Below are 20,608 nucleotides of genomic sequence, written 5' to 3'. Positions count from 1 at the left end.
AATTTCTGCTGTGATGTTATGCATTAATTAGTTTTATCTGTGACCCTGAAATATTAAAGTCAACTGAGGGAAGAGAGTAAAAAAAACTGAAATGGGTGCGTGGGGGGGGGGGTGTCACATTTTGGCCTGTTGCTATAATGGCAGGTTTCTTTCCCAGCCAGAATATGCTATGCTTGCAAGGCTCCAGCATGTGTTTAAGTTAGGATCTGTCTGGCTTCCTAGACCATGGGTAGGCAAACTAAGGCCCGGGGGCCGGATCCAGCCCAATCGCCTTATAAATCCATCCCGTGGATGGTGCAGGAATCAGCATGTTTTTACATGAGTAGAATGTGTGCTTTTATTTAAAATGCATCTCTGGGTTTTTTGTGGGGCATAGGAATTCATTCATTCCCCCTCCAAAAAAAAATATAGTCCGGCCCCCCACAAGGTCTGAGGGACGGTGGACCAGCCCCCTGCCGAAAAAGTTTGCTGACCCCTGTCCTAGATGACTGGTGCAGATTTAATCTTCCTTCTTGATGGATGGCAGCTGCAGCAAAAGGGACAGCTGCTTTCTGTCCCCTTAACTGGACAAACGAGTTCTTATAGGAGCAGGAGGAAAGTTGTTTCTGAGACCTTGGCCAATCAGAGTGCTTTCCAAAACCTGCCTCGCAAACAACCCCAGGTGCCCCGGCTGCTTAGCCTGCTTGCTGTTGCTGGACATATTTATTTTATTTCCCTACCTGGATCAATAAACGCAAGTCATCTTTCCGGCCCTCCAGTTTAATTGCAAGTGATGATTAAAGACCTATTTGCTGAGGTTTAACTGCTTCTCCATTCAGAGTCATTAAACCTTCACTAGGGGCCTCACGCTTCAGCTGCCATGATCTGCTAAACGTACTGTCATTTACCATTGTGCTACCAAGCTAGATCATCCTGGTGGCCGCAGTAACACACTGCTTGCACCCTTGTTCTTGCACCCAACTACAGGATAGATGCACAGAACATTTAAGCTGGTCAAGCTTCTTCTGGCACAAAAATAAGTAATGGGGAAAGTATAACCTGTCATTTGTTTTAAGCTACTCTTAAAGTAACAGCTTAAAGGGGAAAACCCCCGGATGGTCAAGTCCAAAGGCGACTATGGGGTGCGGTGCTCATCTCACTTTTCAGGCCGAGGGATCTGCCATTTGTCCACAGACAGCTTTCCGGGTCATGTGGCCAGCAGGACTAAGCCGCTTCTGGTGCAACGGAACACTGTGACAGAAACCAGAGCGCATGGAAACACCGTTTACCTTCCTGCCACAGTGGTACCTATTTATCTACTTGCACTGGTATGCTTTTGAACTGCTAGGTTGGCAGGAGCAACGGGAGCTCACCCCGTTGCAGGGATTCATACCACCAACCTTCCGATCGGCAAGCCCCAGAGGCTCAGTGGTTTAGACCTCCTGTTCAAGTCATAGGGCCAGCTAGAAATAAAATCAAGGGGAAAAGAGGGAGAGTCTTAGTTCTGTGTTACTGGAGGAAAAAATGTTGCCTTAGGAGGTGCTTCTAATATTTACCCAAAGCTGCATGTGAACATAGAAAAAGACACTGTTATTCCTCTTATACCTAGAGCTACTTGGATTCTGAAAGTTTACATATGCAGAGTTAGATGTAGTGCAACATTTGGATTCACACACAAATCTTCTTTCATATGTATACAGTGTGTTTGTAGTCCTCATGATTTCAGAAGAAGAAGAAGAAGAGGAGTTTGGATTTGATATCCCACCTTTCACTCCCTTTAAGGAGTCTCAAAGCGGCTAACAGTCTCCTTTCCCTTCCTCCCCCACAACAAACACTCTGTGAGGTGAGTGGGGCTGAGAGACTTCAGAGAAGTGTGACTGGCCCAAGGTCACCCAGCAGCTGCATGTGGAGGAGCAGGGAATCGAACCCGGTTCCCCAGATTACGAATCTACCGCTCTTAACCACTACACCACACTGGCTCTCAGGTGCACCTTTTAAAATACTTCTCACTATTGCACAGCTATTATCCCACATTTTGGGGGGATCTTAAAAAGCTGCTTATAAAGAATTGTAAAACTATATTTTTCATAGTCACTGCACATTTTATATCATTTACTCTAGTGGCAACGTAACTTTGTCTAGTAAAAGTGGTAAGTTACATTGTGGGTTTTTCCCCATTTCTGAAGATGCACGCACATGCTGTTCTGTGGCTTAGCCAGAGCTATCTATACTGCGATTCTGGCAGAGTGCAGAAAACACACACCCAACCCCCCCATGTAATATTGGATGCAGGATTCAGCTTCCTAGGAGTTCAGCTTAAAATTTCAAAACAGCACATTTGTAGCCTTTATGCCTGAAAAAATGTGTGTAATGCCTGCTAAAATTTCAGAAGTGCAAAGTCTATTGTAGTAAGATTTTCTGTGATTGGGCAGTTGTTTAGCTTCTTATCAACAAGTAAAAATAATTCAAATTATAGTACAAACTGCAGATAAAATTAAGCAAAATATAAGTTATGCAAATGTGTTTTATTTGCTTAATTTATACAAGTTGCAGGATTCAATTTTCTTGGAACAAAATGTCAATTAGCTGGCTGAGAAATTTTAGCGTACCTCTACTCTGAGCTTATTTTATATAACATAGTACAATGGTAGCTCTGTTTTTTAACATAATCCATTCCGGAAATCCGTTAGTGTTCCAAAAGGTTTGAGAACAGAAAACTGAAAGCGGAAGCCTCAATATGGAAAACTCAACATGAAAGCCGCGTTTTCTGTTCTGTTTCTGAGGCACATTCGAAAACCAAGACATTTACGGAGTTTTCGGAGTTCGACTTCCGAAACGTTTGATTATGGAGGTGTTCAAAAATTTGATGTACCACTGTACACAGTGGTACCTTGGGTTAAGAACTTAATTCGTTCCGGAGGTCTGTTCTTAACCTGAAACTGTTCTTAACCTGATGTACCGCTTTAGCTAATAGGGCCTCCTGCTGCCGCTGTGCAATTTCTGTTCTCATCCTGAAGCAAAATTCTTAACCCGAGGATTCACACACAAATCTTCTTTCATATGTATACAGTGGGTTTATAGTCCTCATGATTTCAGGTGCACTTTTAAAAATACTTCTCACTTTTGCACAGCTATTATCCTACATTTTGGGGGGAATATTTCTGGGTTAGCGGAGTCTGTAACCTGAAGCGTCTGTAACCTGAAGTGTCTGTAACCCAAGGTACCACTGTATAGACTGTAAGGTGAACTCCCCGCCTCGGCTGGGGAGGGCGGGATACAAATAAATTATTATTATTATTATTATTATTATTATTATTATTATTATTATTGGGGTTTTTAAAGACAATAACCCCTAGATTCTGAATTAACAGAGCTCTGCTAAATTTCCTGTAGATTTGTTTTTTTGGTAGAATACATTTAAAGCAATGAAACTGAAATATGTACCCTTCTGGTGCAAGAGTTTGAGATGCTAACTTTCACACTTTTTATCCTATGTGGGCCCAAAGACTGGAAGAGATCCACAATGTATTGAAATAATTTGTGGGAACATCACGGAGAAGATGCAGAATATGTGTGCAATAAAGCTTAGGGTTTCAAAATCAATCAATCAAACTTGGTTTAAGGGTGGGGTCCGAGGGTGAGCACAGTTTGAATTTTGCATAGTTTCTGATAGCAGGCTAAACAGAGACCATTTTGATGTATAATGTGCAGTTGAAAGCGGACACCCTGAGGCGTTAGGATTTTTTAATTATTAAGTGAAATATGAAAAATAAAAGTTATTCCACTAGTTAGTATACATTTTGCAGTGTCTGTCCTACATATTTTCCATGATGCTCCCACAGATTATTCTTACTGGGCAAAGGGGTACTAACTTCTTTTAATAATAATAATAATAATAATAATAATAATAATAATAACAACAACAACAATAAATTTTATTTATATCCCGCCCTCCCCAGCCGAAGCCGGGCTCAGGGCGGCTAACAACAATCAAATAATCAAACAGTCAAATAGTCACACAATCTAAAAATATTTCATTATAAAAATTAATTAAATCAAATTGATGGCAACCAATTATTATTAGTATTATTAGTATTATTACTATTATTTTAGAGCTGTTCATTTAAATGTACCCTTGCAACAAAAAAGAGGAAATTTTGTATGAAGAATTTAAAGTAATGTTCTGGAGCAGTATTGCCCATCTGAAAGGAAATAAAAACAAAGAATGCACGTTCCACATGGAGTTGCGATGAAGTGAGATGATTGTGGTCCTTGCCTCGCAGCCTAATAGCCCTTGCAAGAGAGGTTCATTTCGATGACTGGCTGGTCTTATTTGATCATGGAATGTGAATTTCTTGGTAGAAACTGCTTTGATCTCTCCAGTGCAGAATGTGAGCTGGGGAATTTCAGCAGGGAATAAAGCATCTGAGCAGCTGCATAATAATTATGTATCATCTGAGTGCAAAAAGTGCTTGGCGTAAGAAGAAGAAGAGTTTGGATTTGATATCCCGCCTTTCACTCCCTTTAAGGAGCCTCAAAGCGGCTAACATTCTCCTTTCCCTTCCTCCCCCACAACAAACACTCTGTGAGGTGAGTGGGGCTGAGAGACTTCAGAGAAGGAGTGTGGTGGAGTCTCCTTTTTTGGAGGTCTTTAAGCAGAGGCTTGACAACCATATGTCAGGAGTGCTCTGATGGTGTTTCCTGCTTGGCAGGGGGTTGGACTCAATGGCCCTTGTGGTCTCTTCCAACTCTAGGATTCTAAGTGTGACTGGCCCAAGGTCACCCAGCAGCTGCATGTGGAGGAGCGGAGACACGAACCCAGTTCACTAGATTACGAGTCCACCGCTCTTAACCACTACACCACACTGGCTCTCAAAGGGGATTGCTGTGCCCACATTCAGAAATCAGAAAGAGGGGCACGTCCAAAAACCTTCAATGAGGGATTCCAGCCTTGGCCTAGTTTTTTGAAAAGAGATCGCCTCTGTGTGCTTACCTGAGGACGCAGAACAGAGTGGGATTGTCTCTGGCTCCTTATTTTATACCCTTCCCCGGCAGTGGCGTAGCGTGGGGGGTGCAGGGGGGGCCGGCCGCACCGGGCGCTACACCTGGGGGTTAGGGTTAGGGGGCGCAAATCCACGGGTTAGGGGGCGCAAATCCACGGGTTAGGGGGCACAAATTACTTGCCTTGCCCCGGGTGCTGACAACCCACGCTACGCCACTGTTCCCCGGTTCCCAGGACTGGCCTTCAGCCACAGTTCCTCCCACAGCCCCACTGCACCTGCCAACTGACTCCATCATCTGTGCCCCACAGATGCTTCTAGAACCCCACAAGCATAACCTGAGCAGAGCCCCTCCTTCTGCCCCAACTCCCTAGCATATATTTGGCATTCGGTGTTATGGTGTCTTTCTAAGGCTGGAGGTTCTGAGTTCTGAGGATCATAGTACAGTGGTACCTCGGGTTACATGCACTTCAGGTTACAGACGCTTCAGTTACAGACTCCGCTAACCCAGAAATAGTACCTCAGTTTAAGAACTTTGCTTCAGGATGAGAACAGAAATCGTGCTCTGGCAGCGCAGTGGCAGCGGAAGGACCCATTAGCTAAGGTGGTCTTTAGATTAAGAACAGTTTCAGGCTAAGAACGGACCTCCAGAATGAATTAAGTTCTTAACCCGGGGTACCACTGTAGACTTAACCCGAGCAGTTCGAAAGCACGTCAAAGTACAAGTAGATAAATAGGTACCACTCCGGCGGGAAGGTAAATGGCGTTTCCGTGAGCTGCTCTGGTTCGCCAGAAGCGGCTTAGTCCTGCTGGCCACATGACCCAGAAGCTGTACGCCGGCTCCCTCGGCCAATAAAGCGAGATGAGCGCTGCAACCCCAGAGTCGGCCACGACTGGACCTAATGGTCAGGGGTCCCTTTACCTTTACCTTTACCTCCTCTCTCCTAAATGCCCCTCCTGGACGCCCTTCAGGACAGCCTTGTATAGCTTTATGTTTTTCTCAGGATAGGGGCAGGGAAGGTGCAGTGTGAGGTGTGCATTCTTAGGCCCCAATCCCCACCTCCATTAAAACAAGTCCAGGCAGCATGTCATGGAAGAAGTAAAATGATCGCTCTTGGCTGCACATTACGCCACTCAGGTTTGGGGTTTGATGAACTCACCTGGGCTTACTCTCTAGAGGTCAGTGCCCTACACTGAGAGGCAGAGCCCAGGGAACAAGCTCATCTATTAGTCTCACACTTTTGTGCAACTTACCTCTGAAGCGGGTGGCGCTGTGAAGCCTAGGGCTTGCTGATCTGAAGGTTGGCGGTTCGAATCCCCGTGACGGGGTGAGCTCCCGTTGCTCGGTCCCTGCTCCTGCCCACCTAGCAGTTCGAAAGCACGTCAAAGTGCAAGTAGATAAATAGGTACCACTCCGGCGGGAAGGTAAACGGCGTTTCCATGTGCTGCTCTGGTTCGCCAGAAGCGGCTTAGTCCTGCTGGCAACATGACCCGGAAGCTGTACGCCGGCTCCCTTGGCCAGTAAAGCAAGATGAGCATCGCAACCCCAGAGACGGCCACGACTGGACCTATTGGTCGGGGGTCCCTTTACCTTTATTGTTCAACTTGCAGTGGAGGTTTTCCCACTGACTTATCCATGCAGTCCCTCAGCTTGTCTGATTTTATTTTAAAAAATGAAAATTTGGTTTGCTTAGTCATCTCAACGTAAAAATAGATATCTTGCTATGGTTCAGCCAGGACTATTAAAAATTTGACTGCAGATGCTATAGCTTAAATTTTCCATTGTTGTGTTCTGATTAAATAAAACAATTCTGCACTGTGTTCGTGCCTACTTGGTGCATTATTTTGTCCCAAGCAAAGGAAAGAAAGTGTGCCTACTGGAATCCTCTATGATAATGTAGGTTCAAGACCCAGCCTTGCCCAGTGAAATGGCTGGGTCCATGGGCCTTTTCTGAAGCTAATAATACAGCAACTTTGGGGTTAAGCATTTCTACAGCACTTTTGAAACTATACTGAATCCTCTTAAGATGAGGAACTGATTCAAGAAAATGATTAATTGCTCAAGAAACTAGAGGCCTTCCTCCTGGGCATTGTTGGCCAATTGGTGTTAAAGAAGGATAGAATTTTCTTTATGTACGCTACAGCAGCAGCAAGAATTCTCATCGCAAAGCATTGGAAGACACAAGATCTACCCACCTTGGAAGAATGGCAGATGCAACTAATAGACTATATGGAGATGGCGGAAATGACTGGCAGAATCCGAGACCAGGGAGAAGAGTTGGTGGAAGAAGATTGGAGGAAATTTAAAATTTATTTGCAGAAACATTGTAAAATTTTTGAATGTTGATGACATTGAAATGAATTGAAGGGGCTCTAGCAACAAGGTAAAAAGTATAAGGGGACTAATAATAGATAAACTAATAGATCAGGAATTTGCTGAACTAAATTTAAAAGGGATACAATAATGGGAGACGCGAGGAAGTCAGGAAAATAAGTCAATTTAAAGTGGAGAGATTAAGAGAGAAATTTTATTTTTCTTCTATATGTGTTTTTTCTTCTTTTTGTGTTTAATGTTTGTATTTTTGTATTTTGTACTTTTGTGTTTTTGCATTTTGTATTTGTTTTGCATTTGCCTTTTGTGTTTTTTTTAAACTTTTCTATTGTCAAAACCTAATAAAATATTATTAAAAGAAAGGAAGAAAATGATTAATTGTGTTAGCCAAGCTGTGCATCGATTTGGAAAGCACACATGGCATTGCCCAGCCTTGAATTGCATCAGCCACCAGGTAAGCAGGTTTAGGGATTCAATGGAGGCAACAGTAATGAATGCATTTTAAAGCTGGCGTGGGCAGGGGCAGCTAACATTTCACGGCATGGTTTGGCAAGGCCAATCTTAATCTGAATTGTGCCTGGAGTTCACCCATCACTAGTCCCAGAGCCTCCACAGCCTGATCCAACCCTCACTACCTGAAAGCTGCCACCTGTTCTGTGCTACTCATGGTCTCCTTTGGGAAAGGCTCATGGTTCAGGCCCAGTTGCAATCCCCAGCATCTCCAGGCAGAGCTAAGAAAGCCCCATCTGAAAGGCTGGGAAGCCTGCTGCTATCAGTGCTGACAATATTGAGCTTGATCTGGGACAGGTAAACTGAAGAAGTTGCTGCGGACTACGACTCTCATCATCTGTGAGCATTGGTCTTCGTGCCTGGGGCCAATGGGAGTTGCAGTAACAACTTTTAGAAGTTCCTTCCAGTAGCACCTTAAAGACCAACTAAGTTAGTTCTTGGAACTTTTTTATTTTGACTATGGCAGACCAACACGGCTACCTATCTGTAACTGGAACTTTTAGAAGGCCACAGGTTCCCCCATTCCTGTGCTAGGTGGACCAATTGGTCTAGCTTTGCATAAGCCCGCTTCTTGTGTTCCTGTCTTCTGTGTCTTGTGGGCACTCAGCAAAGTAAGGTCAGCGCAATGGTATTCCTCAGTGGGTTGGAGGAAAGGCGTGCAAGACCCTTCAGGCTTGAAAGAATTTCCATCCCAATGCAAGCTCCTTCCAGTAAGAGCTCCTGAAGCCCTTCCTTCCTTCCTTCCTTCCTTCCTTCCTTCCTTCCTTCCTTCCTTCCTTCCTTCCTTCCTCTATGCAGGAGTACTGCATTCTGCACAAATCCCTTGGAAGTTGAACACCCTCTCAAGAGAAGACCTGATTTGGTGGGTTTTTTGGAGGGTTGCAACAAGCAAGCAAGCAAGCAAGCAAGCAAGCGAACAAACAAACAAACAAACACACTCCTCTAAAATGCCATTGGGCACAAGGAACATTTAAGGGTCTTGATTCTTGTCTTTTTCGTGGAATCATAGAATGGTAGAGTTGGAAGGAACCCGCTGCAAGGCACAAATCTCAACTAAAGGCATCCATTACAGCTGACCACCCAACCTCTGCTTAAAAACCTCCAAGGAGAGTCCACCACCGCCCAAGGAAGTCCATTTCACTATCAAATAGTTCTTACCATCATAACGTTCTTCCTGGCGTTTAGGCGGAATCTCCTTTCTTGTATCTTGGAAGGCACTGGTTCGAGTCCTACTCTCCAGAGCAGGAGAAAATAAGCTTGCTCCGTCTTCCATGTGAAAATCTTATCTCCTCTCAGTCTCTTTTCCAGGCTAAACATAAACCCAGCTCCTCGTAAGGCTTGGTTTCCAGACCCTTGATAATCTTGGTTGCCCTCCTCTGCACATGTTCCAGCTTGTCAACATCCTTCTTAAATTGTGGTGCCCAGAACTGGACTCAGTATTAGAAATATTTTAGCTGCTTTGTGATGGTTTTATGCTTTATTGTGTTAATTTATGTCTAAATCATATTTCTATTATTGTCACAGTCAGCCTGCCAGCTTTGATAAATAGATAGATGATAGATAGATAGATAGATAGATAGATAGATAGATAGATAGATAGAGATAGAGATAGAGATAGAGATAGATAGATAGATAGATAGATGATAGATAGATAGATAGATAGATAGATATAGATAGATGATAGATAGATATAGATAGATGATAGATAGATAGATAGATAGATAGATAGATAGATGATAGATAGATATCCACTTGAAATAAATGTTAAGAGATAGATAGATAGATAGATAGATAGATAGATAGATAGATAGATAGATAGATAGATAGATATAGATAGATGATAGATAGATAGATAGATAGATAGATAGATAGATAGATAGATGATAGATAGATATCCACTTGAAATAAATGTCCCAGCTTCTCTTCCAATGGAGAAGAAAACATGAACAAGAAAACACAAACCTTGATCCACACACACATCAACACTTAAGGCTCTCCAAGTAGGGATTTACATGAAGGTATCTAACACCCTGGAACCATCCAAAACATTTTTTCCTAGGCAATCAGACTGAGCTTTGGGACAGAGTCAGACCTGTGTATGGCAAGAGCAGATCTCAGCAAGCCAGACCTGGAAGCTTTCCCAGTGGGTCAGAGAGTATCACCTGATCCACTGTGACCTATTGTGCAAGATAGTTTGGTACGACTGGTCTCCTGGCATTTTCCACCCACATCTGGGTGACAGTGCGCAGGCTGAATCTTGCCTGACGTTGCCCACTGTGGGTTGGTGCTCTGACACAAGCACTGATGCATGAAAGTTCAGCATGTAACATTGGACTATTTCAGTGCTTCAAATGGAAAAGGAAAAGCAAATGCAAAAGGAAAGACTTCCATGAGCTAGGATGCAACGGAAGGAGTCACAAGCATTCCAGTAAAAAAACATAGCTAGTAAACATGTGAATAAAGTGAGTGTGGTTCCAAGGAAGTGAAAAAAATTAAAGGGGGCTGGATAGAACTTGAGTAGGGGCTCATTTTGCCACCTGGGCCACCCCTGAGCTAAAAAAAACCTCAGCAATGGAGTTCTTAAGAGGGTGTGAAATCCCTTACCTGGTAGTTTCCAAGAAAAAGCCAAGTAGCTATGAGGCTTGCTTTAATTACAATGCACCCTTTGTTTATAGGAAACTGAACGGCTGTGATGATCTATCAGGATCCTTCATGATTCCATGGCATAAACCTGGACTGTTAACACAAACATGTTCTGCAAACAGTGCAAAAAACATTCCCCCCCCCCCGGCACTCCTAGAGAATTTTAATTGGACGCAGTGCTGTGTTCAATTTCATGGCAGGCAGGTGAGTTCTCCTGGGGTGTAGCTGGAACAAGCAGCAAGTGTGTATTACAAGGATACAACTGGAGTGTGCAGCTGCCTGGCAAAGTCACAGCAGCGGGTCATTCTTGGCACACACACACACCGTAGCAGCTGTGTGTACTAGAAGGGGAATAACTGGGATATGCAGCAAGAGAGCAGGTGTGTTTTCTTGTGAGATGGTTAGGTCCTCCGGCATCAGCTAAGGGAGCAGTTTAATTGCTAATCTCAGCATCTCTCAGGGATTTCAGCTTCAACTCAGAGAAGGTGAAGTTTAGCTTGCAGGAATACAGCAGAGTACAGAAGACAGGACAGAACAGCAGGATTACATTCTGGCCCCTGCTACATATTGTGGTGGTTAGGGAGTAAGACAAGCCATAGAACCAATCGGGAGTGGGGCTTGTGGGAGATTGCAGTCAAACATAAATATGCATGAGTGCTAGTTAGTGCATGAAGGGGTTAAGACAACAGAGCTGGATTCCTAGAATCAGCTATGTCACACTCCCTCTTCTCTGATGAGGGAGGAAGTGAAGCCTTTTCTTCCTGTTCCCTCTCCCTCTATGTCATGTAATTGTGTTTGTGACTCTACAACTCCTCAGGGCTCTCTCCTGCTGGAGAGTGAGTTTAGCCCTGTGTTTTGAATCTAGTCATGCTGCTAATTCTTTTATTATGTACCCCACACTCATGGGTCACAGGGTTTCATTTTTTCCTCCCACAAGACTCATTGGCTTTTCATATTAGGCCTGGAACATTCCATAAAACTGTAGATGATCAGGTGGCTGTTAGAACATTCATTTACTTGCTTTGGCAAAATGTTACCAGATGGTTGTGGATAAATTGCCAACTCTCAATGTCACCTACTACCAGAGAGGTTGCTTTGAGGCTAAAAAAAATGCCCCCTTGATCTTTTTGGTGGAATAGCAGAATATACTGTGTGAGACGATATTTATCTAGTTCCCTTATCATCATTTTTACATTTTTCACCCAGTGCCCAACATTCAGTATCAGTTCCCTGGAAAGGTAAAGTTGTGCTCCCACATTCAAATGGTGCTAGTTTACTCCAGCAACAACTTCATCTCTACTACTTCAGTGGGGAGTAAACTGACAGTTCAGAGGTGAGGTGCCTCACTGCCCAAGTTACTGCTGGAGTAAACATTTGCATGAGTGTAAATCTGCAAACACATCCACCCCATACTACATATTTCTAACATATCCTACTCCTCCTCGAAATATTCCATCAACGGTGTCTTGAAAATTTTTACACATCACTTGGGAAGACAGGTGAACTAATATCAGTGTACTGGAAGAAGCAAAGATCACGAGTGTTGAAGCGATGATTCTTCAACATCAACTTCGTTGGGCTGGTCATGTTGTGCGGATGCCTGATGATCGTCTTCCAAAGCAACTACTCTATTCCAAACTTAAAAATGGAAAGCGTAATGCTGGTGGTCAACAAAAGAGGTTTAAAGACTGTCTCAAGGCAAATCTAAAAAAAGTAGTATAAACACTGACAACTGGGAAACACTGGCCTGCGAGTGCTCCAGTTGGAGAACAGCCTTTACCAAAGGTGTCATGGGCTTTGAAGACACTCGAACTCAGGACGCAAGGGAGAAATGTGCTAAGAGGAAGGCACGCTTGGCAAATCCACACAACTCCTGCCCGGAAACCAATGTCCCCACTGTGGAAGGACGTGTGGATCCAGAATTGGCCTCCACAGTCACTTACGGACTCGTCGTTAAAACCATGTTTATGGAAGACAATCTTACTCGGCTGTGAGTGATCGCCAAAGAAGAAGAAGAGAAGACATATTTCTTTGCACCCAGATGTCTTTGCACTTGCACACACACACACTCCATCTATTAAAGAAGCCATTTAGTCAATTTCGATTTGTTTACTGCTTTCCCTTTTTACCCCTCCAAAAAACCAAACCAAACCAAAACGTAACATAACAATTTCTCCCTCATCCCACCCCTTACAAAATATATTAAAACAAACGTTTGGATAAGATGTGTAACTCAGCTGGAGGAGTCAACTGAAAATGAACATCCCACTCAAATTTAAAAAAATGCAAAAGCAGAAATACTTTTTTTTAAAGCCAATTAGTTAAAATCAATACATAATAAATAAACGCTTGAAAGGCCAATCATCCATTGGGCTCTGAATACCCATTTAAAAACTGCCTGTGTGCCACTGGGAACACTCTTCAAAAGTGTATTTCCCCCCTGGTGAAATTAGCTTTGTGTGACAGGACCATGTGATGTGAATGGAACAGAAGAGGGTGACGTGTTCCCTGGGGATGGTTGAGAGAAAGGGGAAATTTAGGCACACTTTTCATGCGCCAAACGCTACCACTCACCAGTTACTGAAAAGATCTCACCCCAAAGGGGTGGGTCCGGAAACAAAGCAAAACTGTGGACCCCAGGTGGTGGTCGGGCAGCTGAAATCAGGGCTCTGCACTGTGTTCTTAAACTCATTCCTTTAAGAGGAGCAAGTTTCACTGGTGCGAGAAACGGACTTCCACTAATGTCCAAGAAAGCGTGCTTGGGGTGGCAGCTTTAGAAAGTAATGCGGAGAATGTAAAGGCGATGACATTGTTAGAAACACCCATAAAAACAATACAAAAGTAAACTGCGCCAAGGGAGGCAAGGGCCAAAGAACGGTTCTCCTAAGTGGGTGTTTTTGAAGCACTTGACAGAATCCTCGTTCAATCCTTTTGCTGCTCCTCTCTCCGTGTGTTTAAGGGCTACTGACCAGATCACAAAGGCCAAGTCTTTAGTGCCATTCCCACAAGTTTAGCCCTCGGTCATGTCTCTCTCCCTCTCCCTTCTATGTCTCCATCTCCTGGTTTCTTTGTGGGCCTGTACATTTTCTTGCATGCTCCACAAACGCAGCCTGCAAGAAAAGAGAGGATGCAAGGCAGACTCCTCAGCAACTGAAGCAAGACGTTTGCAGCAGCAGCCCTGCCATTTGGTCTCTTCTTAGCTGCTGTCGTGCCAGAGATTTGTGGCGCATCTCATCCCCGGGTTTGGTGCCACAGAGTCTGCAAACGCTGGAGTCTTCCAGGCTGGCGGCTGGCTGTCTCGCCGAAGAGCACGGCTGGCGTGAAAGTAAGGCCTTTGGAAGTCTCAGCTTCTCATTCCCCAGTCCTCCCCCTCCGGGAGCTACAAGGACAGCCCTGCCCCACTCCCAAGGCTAGCTGCACAATTTACCAGTCTCATACTCCACTGGGTTTGGCAATTTGGCATTGAAGGCCTGCAGGGTGGACTGGATGCGACTTACCTCGTTGTTGGCCAGCTTGAGCCTGTGCCGGAGCAAGCAAGAGAAAAGATCAAGGCGGGTTTTCCCAGGTGGAGAGAGGCGGTTGACCCGGTCCCTGATCTCAATCAGTTGCAATATAGCAGAGTCTTGAGAGCCTTGAGTATACGGGTAATCCAGCTGGAGGACAAGGTCCCGAATGGCATCAGACTCAAAGGGGAGGCTGTAGCCAAAAACCTGCAAGCTATTGATCCTCATGTAGCCTAGGTTCTTGGAAGAATCCATCTCCAAAGGCTCATAAAATATGGTTTCGTTTGAGCTGTCGTTGAGAGACTTGATGCGACTCCTCAGGTAGACATGGACCGTCTCAAAGAAGGTCTTCCACTTGTTGCCTAAAGTGAGGGTCCAGTTTTGGCACTGGCCAGAGGCATCCACGTTAGTCCTTTCCCAGTCGGGAAAGCCAGTTTCATTGGTGGGCATGAACCAGCTCTCTGAGTGGCTTCCCCCAAATGGGTTGACATAGATCGCCATGACTGGCTCCAAGGTGCTGTTCTTGGTGAGACAGATCTGGAGGGAGAGGGCCAGCATGAGGTGGACCAAACCTGGCTTGTACTTGTTGCTCTTCAGGGTTACCAGCATCCTCTTCCTCCAGGAGGGGTCAAACCAGGTCCCCAGGCGCATGTCATTGCTGATGAAGATGGAGTGCACTTCAATGCGGCTGTCCCGCTTCTGCAAAAGGTACTTGAGCTCCAAGTCCTGCAAGTCAGTCTCCAAACCTATATAGTGCTCCAGGGACTCGGCCACCTCTGGGCGGCACAGTCCCAGGGTGAGCACATAGCCATAGTTGCAGGACCCACACTGGGTGGCGTTGTCCTCTGCGCAGGCGGCACATCCTGGTCCTTCGCCCAAGGCACATGGGATAGTCCCCTGGCAGGAGGGCTGGTCATGGGGGCAGCTGCAGCTGTGGCTTTCTTCCACAAATGTTCCTGGCACAGAGGTCTCACTGCAATAGAGGAGGGACTGAGCATGGCTCCACCAGTAGGTCAGGGGCCTGACAGAGGAAGGCACAAAGCAGATGAAAAGTTAACTTTGCATCAACACAGCAAAGACGTGTGTAATTAGTCTGAACCATTTCCCATGTTTCAATCACCCCCTAAAAAAGAAAGCAAAATCCTTCTGCAGTAAACCTTAGTACAGTGGTGCCTCGCAAGACGAAAAGAATCCATTCTGTGATTCTCTTCGTCTAGCGGTTTTTTCATCTTGCGAAGCAAGCCTATTGAAGGATTAGCGGATTAGCGCTATTAGCGGCTTTTAGAGGCTTATCTGCTGATCGGATCAGCTGATAAGCGGCTTAGCGCTATTAGCGGCTTTTAGCGGCTTATCTGCTGATCGGATCAGCTGATAAGCGGCTTAGCGGCTTAGAAAAGGGGGGGGAAGGGGAAAAAAACCAGCAGGAACTCGCAAGACATTGCCGTCTTGCGAAGCAAGCCCATAGGAGATTCGTTTTGCGAAGCACCTCCAAAACGGAAAACTCTTTCGTCTAGCGAGTTTTCCGTCTTGCGAGGCCTTCGTCTTGCGGGGCACCACTGTACTGCATAAAGTATACACACTTTCCACATAGAAAATCAGGGGGCTGGAATTCCACTTGAGAGGGATGCATGCATGTGTTCTGTAATTATGAAACCTTCTCCGCAGGTGGTAAACTGGCAAGTTGCCAGTGGCTGGTAGTGTTTGGTGGAACTCAGTCACCGGAAATCCCTTTATGTAATTATGGGAGAAGCCTGCTCTAGGGATGAGAAGGAGCTGGCTCCTCTTTCCCTGCCTTTCTGTGCCGCATATAGGAAAAAGGAATCAGTCGTGATCCAAAGGAAATGATAAGTGTGAGCAGCAGGCTTTGAGCTAAAATGTTCGCATTGCACTTTTGCATAAATAAGAAACAATTACTCTGGTTAATTATTATTTTAGACTCACTAAGTTGGGGAGGAGGGTGCAGGGTGGGGTGGCCAGGATCCTGCCCTCCTGTTAAAAAATAAAAAAAACAACCCTACCATTGGCAGTTGTGGGCGGGAAATAAATGAAACTGAGGTATGCGCAGCTGCTGGGTTGCATAATTCAATCCCTAGTTTGGGGGCATGTCAGGAAACAGGGGAGCTGTTGGCTCCTTCAGATGGGCAGTGATGTGTGTGTGCATCTATATCTATCTATTATCTATCTATATCTATCTATCTATCTATCTATCTATCTATCTATCTATCTATCTATCTATCTATCACCTATATCTATCTATCTATTATCTATCTATCTATCTATCTATCTATCTATCTATCTATCTATCTATCTACCTATCATCTATCTATCATCTATCTATCTATCTATCTATCTATCCATCTATCTATCTATCATCTATCATCTATCATCTATCATCTCTATCATCTATCTATCTATCTATCTATCTATCTAGCTAGCTAGCTAGCTAGCTAGCTATCATCTATCTATCTATCTATCATCTATCATTATCATCTATCTATCATCTATCTATCATCTATCTATCATCTATCTATCATCTATCTATCTATCTATCATCTATCTATCTATCTATCATCTATCTGTACGTATGTATGTATGTATGTATGTACATACATGTATGTATGCAGCTCCTTCCCAGTCTGTGTAACATGTAGAACACTAAGCTTCTTGGGGGCTTCAGATTCCATATTAGATACTAGATCCTTCCCACTTGGACCCCAATCCAAACAGAGTTTAGACATGCTTCAGCACACACAACATAGCAGGCTGGAGGCACATCTATCTTTGTACTGGATTGTGCCCAGCAAAGCTGTACCAAAAATATACCAGACCTCTCCTTGGGAAGTCTGAAGCGAGGTTGCCTATGGCAGCGTTTGGCCAGATTGAAAAGACGCCGGACAATCCGATGGGTCTTCTTGGAGAGCATCTTCAAGGTGCTGCCCAACTTCTGATAGCGGTGCTGAATATCAGGATCCATTGCCCAGTACTGGGAGATGGCTGTTAAGTTCAAGAAGTGGTCCACAGGGAACTTCTTCACCAGGGACTGTAGTTCTTCTGCCAAGACAGAACAGGATGTCAGCAGGAAGGATAACACTGGAAAGCAACACTCAACCCCTGGAAAGTCATCACTCCTTTAAGAAGGTAGAGGACCAAGTGGTATATTTTGACCTGGACTGTATCGCTTTGGGGCTCCTCCAAGGGAAAAAAATCCCTAGCACATAGCAAACTCGAGTAACAATGGAAATGGGGCAGTTTTATCATTTGATTCCAGGAGGTTGTGGAATTTCCTTCCTCTGAGGTTTTTAAGCAGAGGTTGGGTAGCCATCTGTCATGGATGCTTTAGCTGAGATTCCTACATTGCAGGGGCTTGGATTAGATGACCATTGGGGTACTTTCCAACTCCACAATTCTATGGTTCTATGAGTCACCTAGAACTCTAATCCTTCTCTCCCTTTTCACAACAAACAGGTTGCAGACCGGGCTACACCACAGCCCTCCTCTCCCTATCCATGCTTCTTCTATGCAGAGACTCTTCCATGCCACACTTTGTGACATACCCGTAGTGCACTCTCTCAGCAGAAGCAAAAAAGGGCTGCAGGTGGTGCCCTGGTGCTCTTAGATCATTGGTTCTCAACCTGTGGGTTCCCAGATGTTATTGGACTACAACTCCCATCATCCCTGAGCTCTGGCCTCGCTAGCTAGGGGTGATGGGAGTTGTAGTTCAACAACATCTGGGGACCCACAGGTTGAGAAAGGCTGCCTTAGATGCTCCAAGAAAAAGATGCAGAAGGAGCTTGAGGGTGTGTGAACGACCTGGCTGTACCCTAGGGGACAAATGCAAAAATAGAGGGCTGCACCAGCATCAACCTAGACTGCAACAGGCAAAACCAGGTAGGTGTGAACGCAGTTACTTGTTGTTTCCCAGTACATTTTGGTATCTGTTATTCAGAGGCAAATTATGCAGCAGTGATATATATATTCCCTGCTAACGCTCCATTTGGGGAAGGACTGTGTCTTTAAACCACTATCTCACAGTGGGGATGACAGAAGTGAATGCAAGGTTGTTTCCCATTAATTGCTATTTCAGAATATTTCGTATTTTGAAATACTTGGGGGGGGACTGATTAAATTATATAGCAAATATAGAACAGAGTGGGTAGCTCAGTCTATACAGCAGGAGACCCTTACCTCAGGGCTGTGGGTTCAAGCCCTACTTTGAGCAAAAGAAAATTCCTACATTGCAGAGGATTGCACTAGATGACCCTCATGGTCTCTTCCAATTCTATGATTCTAGGAAAACCACTGCATTTCTCTACAATTGCTGCTCCTGTTCTGTAGAGCAACATTCCTTGTCAAGACACAGCAGACACCTACTTTCTGGAAACAACTGAAGAAATTTTTGCCCCGACAGACTTTCCCAGCTGGGTGAACAGGCATCTTTTTTTGTTTCTCTCTGTGTCTCTCCCCCCCCCCCAAATATACTGTATCTGCTGTTTTCTGTTTTGTTTTCATCTGTTTTTTAAGCTCTTTGGATTGTATCTTGTATGCATAGGCTCAGAAGCTGACTGCACGTGATACACCACATCCAGCGCCACCTATAAGCTGGGCTCTGCCCATGGAGACCAGCAGAGGAGACAGGAAGGGACTGCAGGCAAACACGTTGGGAGGCAGGAGCCACAGGCTGCCTCTACTTGCGAAGCCTTGACTTATTTTGCCTCTCCTTCAGCCGCTGACAGTCCCCATGTGCACAGGGTGGCAGCGTTAATCTCCAGCCGTACAGCCGTGGTGAAATAACTGCTGGCTTACAACAGATTTATTAAATCTGACATCCCATATTAGATTGTAGGAAAGGAAGAATATATATATATATATATATATATATATATATATATATATATATATATATATATCACACCATCACCTTGACATTCTTTGGAAATTCAGACAGTATTGGGAAATAAATTATTGGAAAAACTATTTTTGTCGGATTAATGTTATTGAAGATGAATCCAATATTTTGTCTCTTGTTTTAGGAGCTGGGATGTCCGCATGCTTTTTATAAACTCCGTAAGTATCCTGTATTTGAGGCTATAGTATTGACTAACTTTGTTTTTAGATTAAGCCATATTTACAGTGAATAAAAATGTCATCAGCCCATCCCAAATATGTGCAACTCCTCTGTTTTTTCCTCCTCTGTTATCCTTCCATCCACCTCGCTTTGCAGCTCCCTCCTGTGTTGAATTTAAGACTGTAAGCTCCTTGGGGCAGGGCCTGTCTCCCCCAACCCCCGCCACTGTTGCTCTGTAAAGCACCTCGCGAAATGATGGCACCATATAAATAATAGAAAACTAAAACTTTAAAAACAAAAGTAGAAATTTACAGTTCAAATGTTTTTTTAAGAATTCAGCCCAGCCCCACTCATATCCCAGATTAATTTCCAAAGAAGTGTGAGGAATATGTTAATAACCAGTGCCTTTTGCAAGGCTCCACTCTTCCGTGATGGAGGATTCGTCCACTGTCTCCCTGTATGAGTTACTGTACTCTTATCTTCCAATCAACCTCTGTTTGTGGAAAGGAATGGCAAATTCTATTCACTTTCAGATTTTCATTTCAGCCCACAGGATAGCAAGGGAGGGCAAGGGAGCCATGACTCATTTGGGTGCAAATTTCTGAGGGGGTGCAATCAGGTGCTCCCTCATTGAGGCCAGAGCTGCAGGAAGCAAGCTCTGCCCAGGCTGGGCCTTTGGGGTTGGGGTTGGGGTGGCGCTGCCTCCTCCTCCTCCTCCTCATGGCCAGTGAGGGGACACCCTGGGACTGCTGGGAGGGAGGGAGGGAGGGAGGGGAGGTTGCCATTGCTGCCCACTGAAGAGGAAGGTCGGAAAGCACTGCCAGAGCCACGTGCATTGCCCAGAGTGCCTCACTGCAAAGGCAGGAGGGCGAGGCAACACAGTGGTGTTCCTGTTTTCGTGTTTCTGTGCCTTATCTCTGCTCCCAGGTTGGGATGAGTTTGCAAGGAGAGAATCCCTTGATTAGACACTGGTTGGTGAAGGGACTATTGCCCAGTCCATTGGAGGCGGCGCAACACTTGCCCCGCCCCGGGCACCGGCAACCCATGCTATGCCACTTATTTCAGCCCCATAGTACCATGGAATCACATACTCAGTAATTAGAAGAACAAAGATTGCTACTTTAGAATTCAGAGTTTCCAAGAAAACGTTAGCCTTGCAAAAGCAGAGATTGCAGCCTCTACTCCTCCTTGCCAGCATTGGCTGGCAGGACCACCCCTTTTTGTTTCCCCAGCTATCACTAAGAGTTTGGCTTCTGTTGGGTTTCTTTCTTACTTTCTTTACGTTTTTTATAGCTTTGCTGTCATCTGTCAGGCCTCAAAATCCTGCAAGCCCTGAAGGAGCAAGTAGAATTCTTTTACAACAGAGGGAAGTGGAACTCTGCTCCAGCTATTGCTAATTAGCTCCACTTTTACTGCCTCTCTCCTGCCTTTACCTGATGACTGTGCCATCACTTTCTTGGGAGCTGCAGAAGTCTTGCATTCACCCAGTACAACCAGTGCCTTCCCCTGCCTTCTGTCCTCCACCCTCCCCAGATCCTTAGTGGTGGGGGTGAAGAAGGGCTTCCTCGGTGCCCTC

The 20,608-nt window shown here is 44.9% G+C and overlaps 1 protein-coding gene across 2 annotated transcripts in view; it reads right to left on the bottom strand.

Moving 5' to 3' along the window:
• Positions 1–12,561: 12,561 nt before the first annotated feature.
• BRINP2 (BMP/retinoic acid inducible neural specific 2) overlaps positions 12,562–20,608 on the bottom strand; it is a 96,588-nt gene continuing 88,541 nt past the window's right edge. For both annotated transcript variants that reach the window (XM_083507113.1, XM_083507114.1), the window contains exons 7-8: positions 16,796–17,018; positions 12,562–14,988 (exon numbers count right to left, since the gene is read on the bottom strand). In XM_083507113.1, the coding sequence (XP_083363239.1) occupies positions 13,875–14,988; positions 16,796–17,018 (1,337 nt within the window). In that variant the 3' untranslated portion in view covers positions 12,562–13,874. The remainder of the gene's footprint in view (positions 14,989–16,795; positions 17,019–20,608) is intronic.

Source organism: Podarcis liolepis (genome assembly GCF_965112155.1).
Source record: "Podarcis liolepis genome assembly, chromosome: 6".
In the NCBI taxonomy this organism is placed as follows: Eukaryota; Metazoa; Chordata; class Lepidosauria; order Squamata; family Lacertidae; genus Podarcis; species Podarcis liolepis.
The sequence above is the reverse complement of the archived record's forward strand: the minus strand, read 5'-3'. Positions and strand labels throughout refer to the sequence as shown.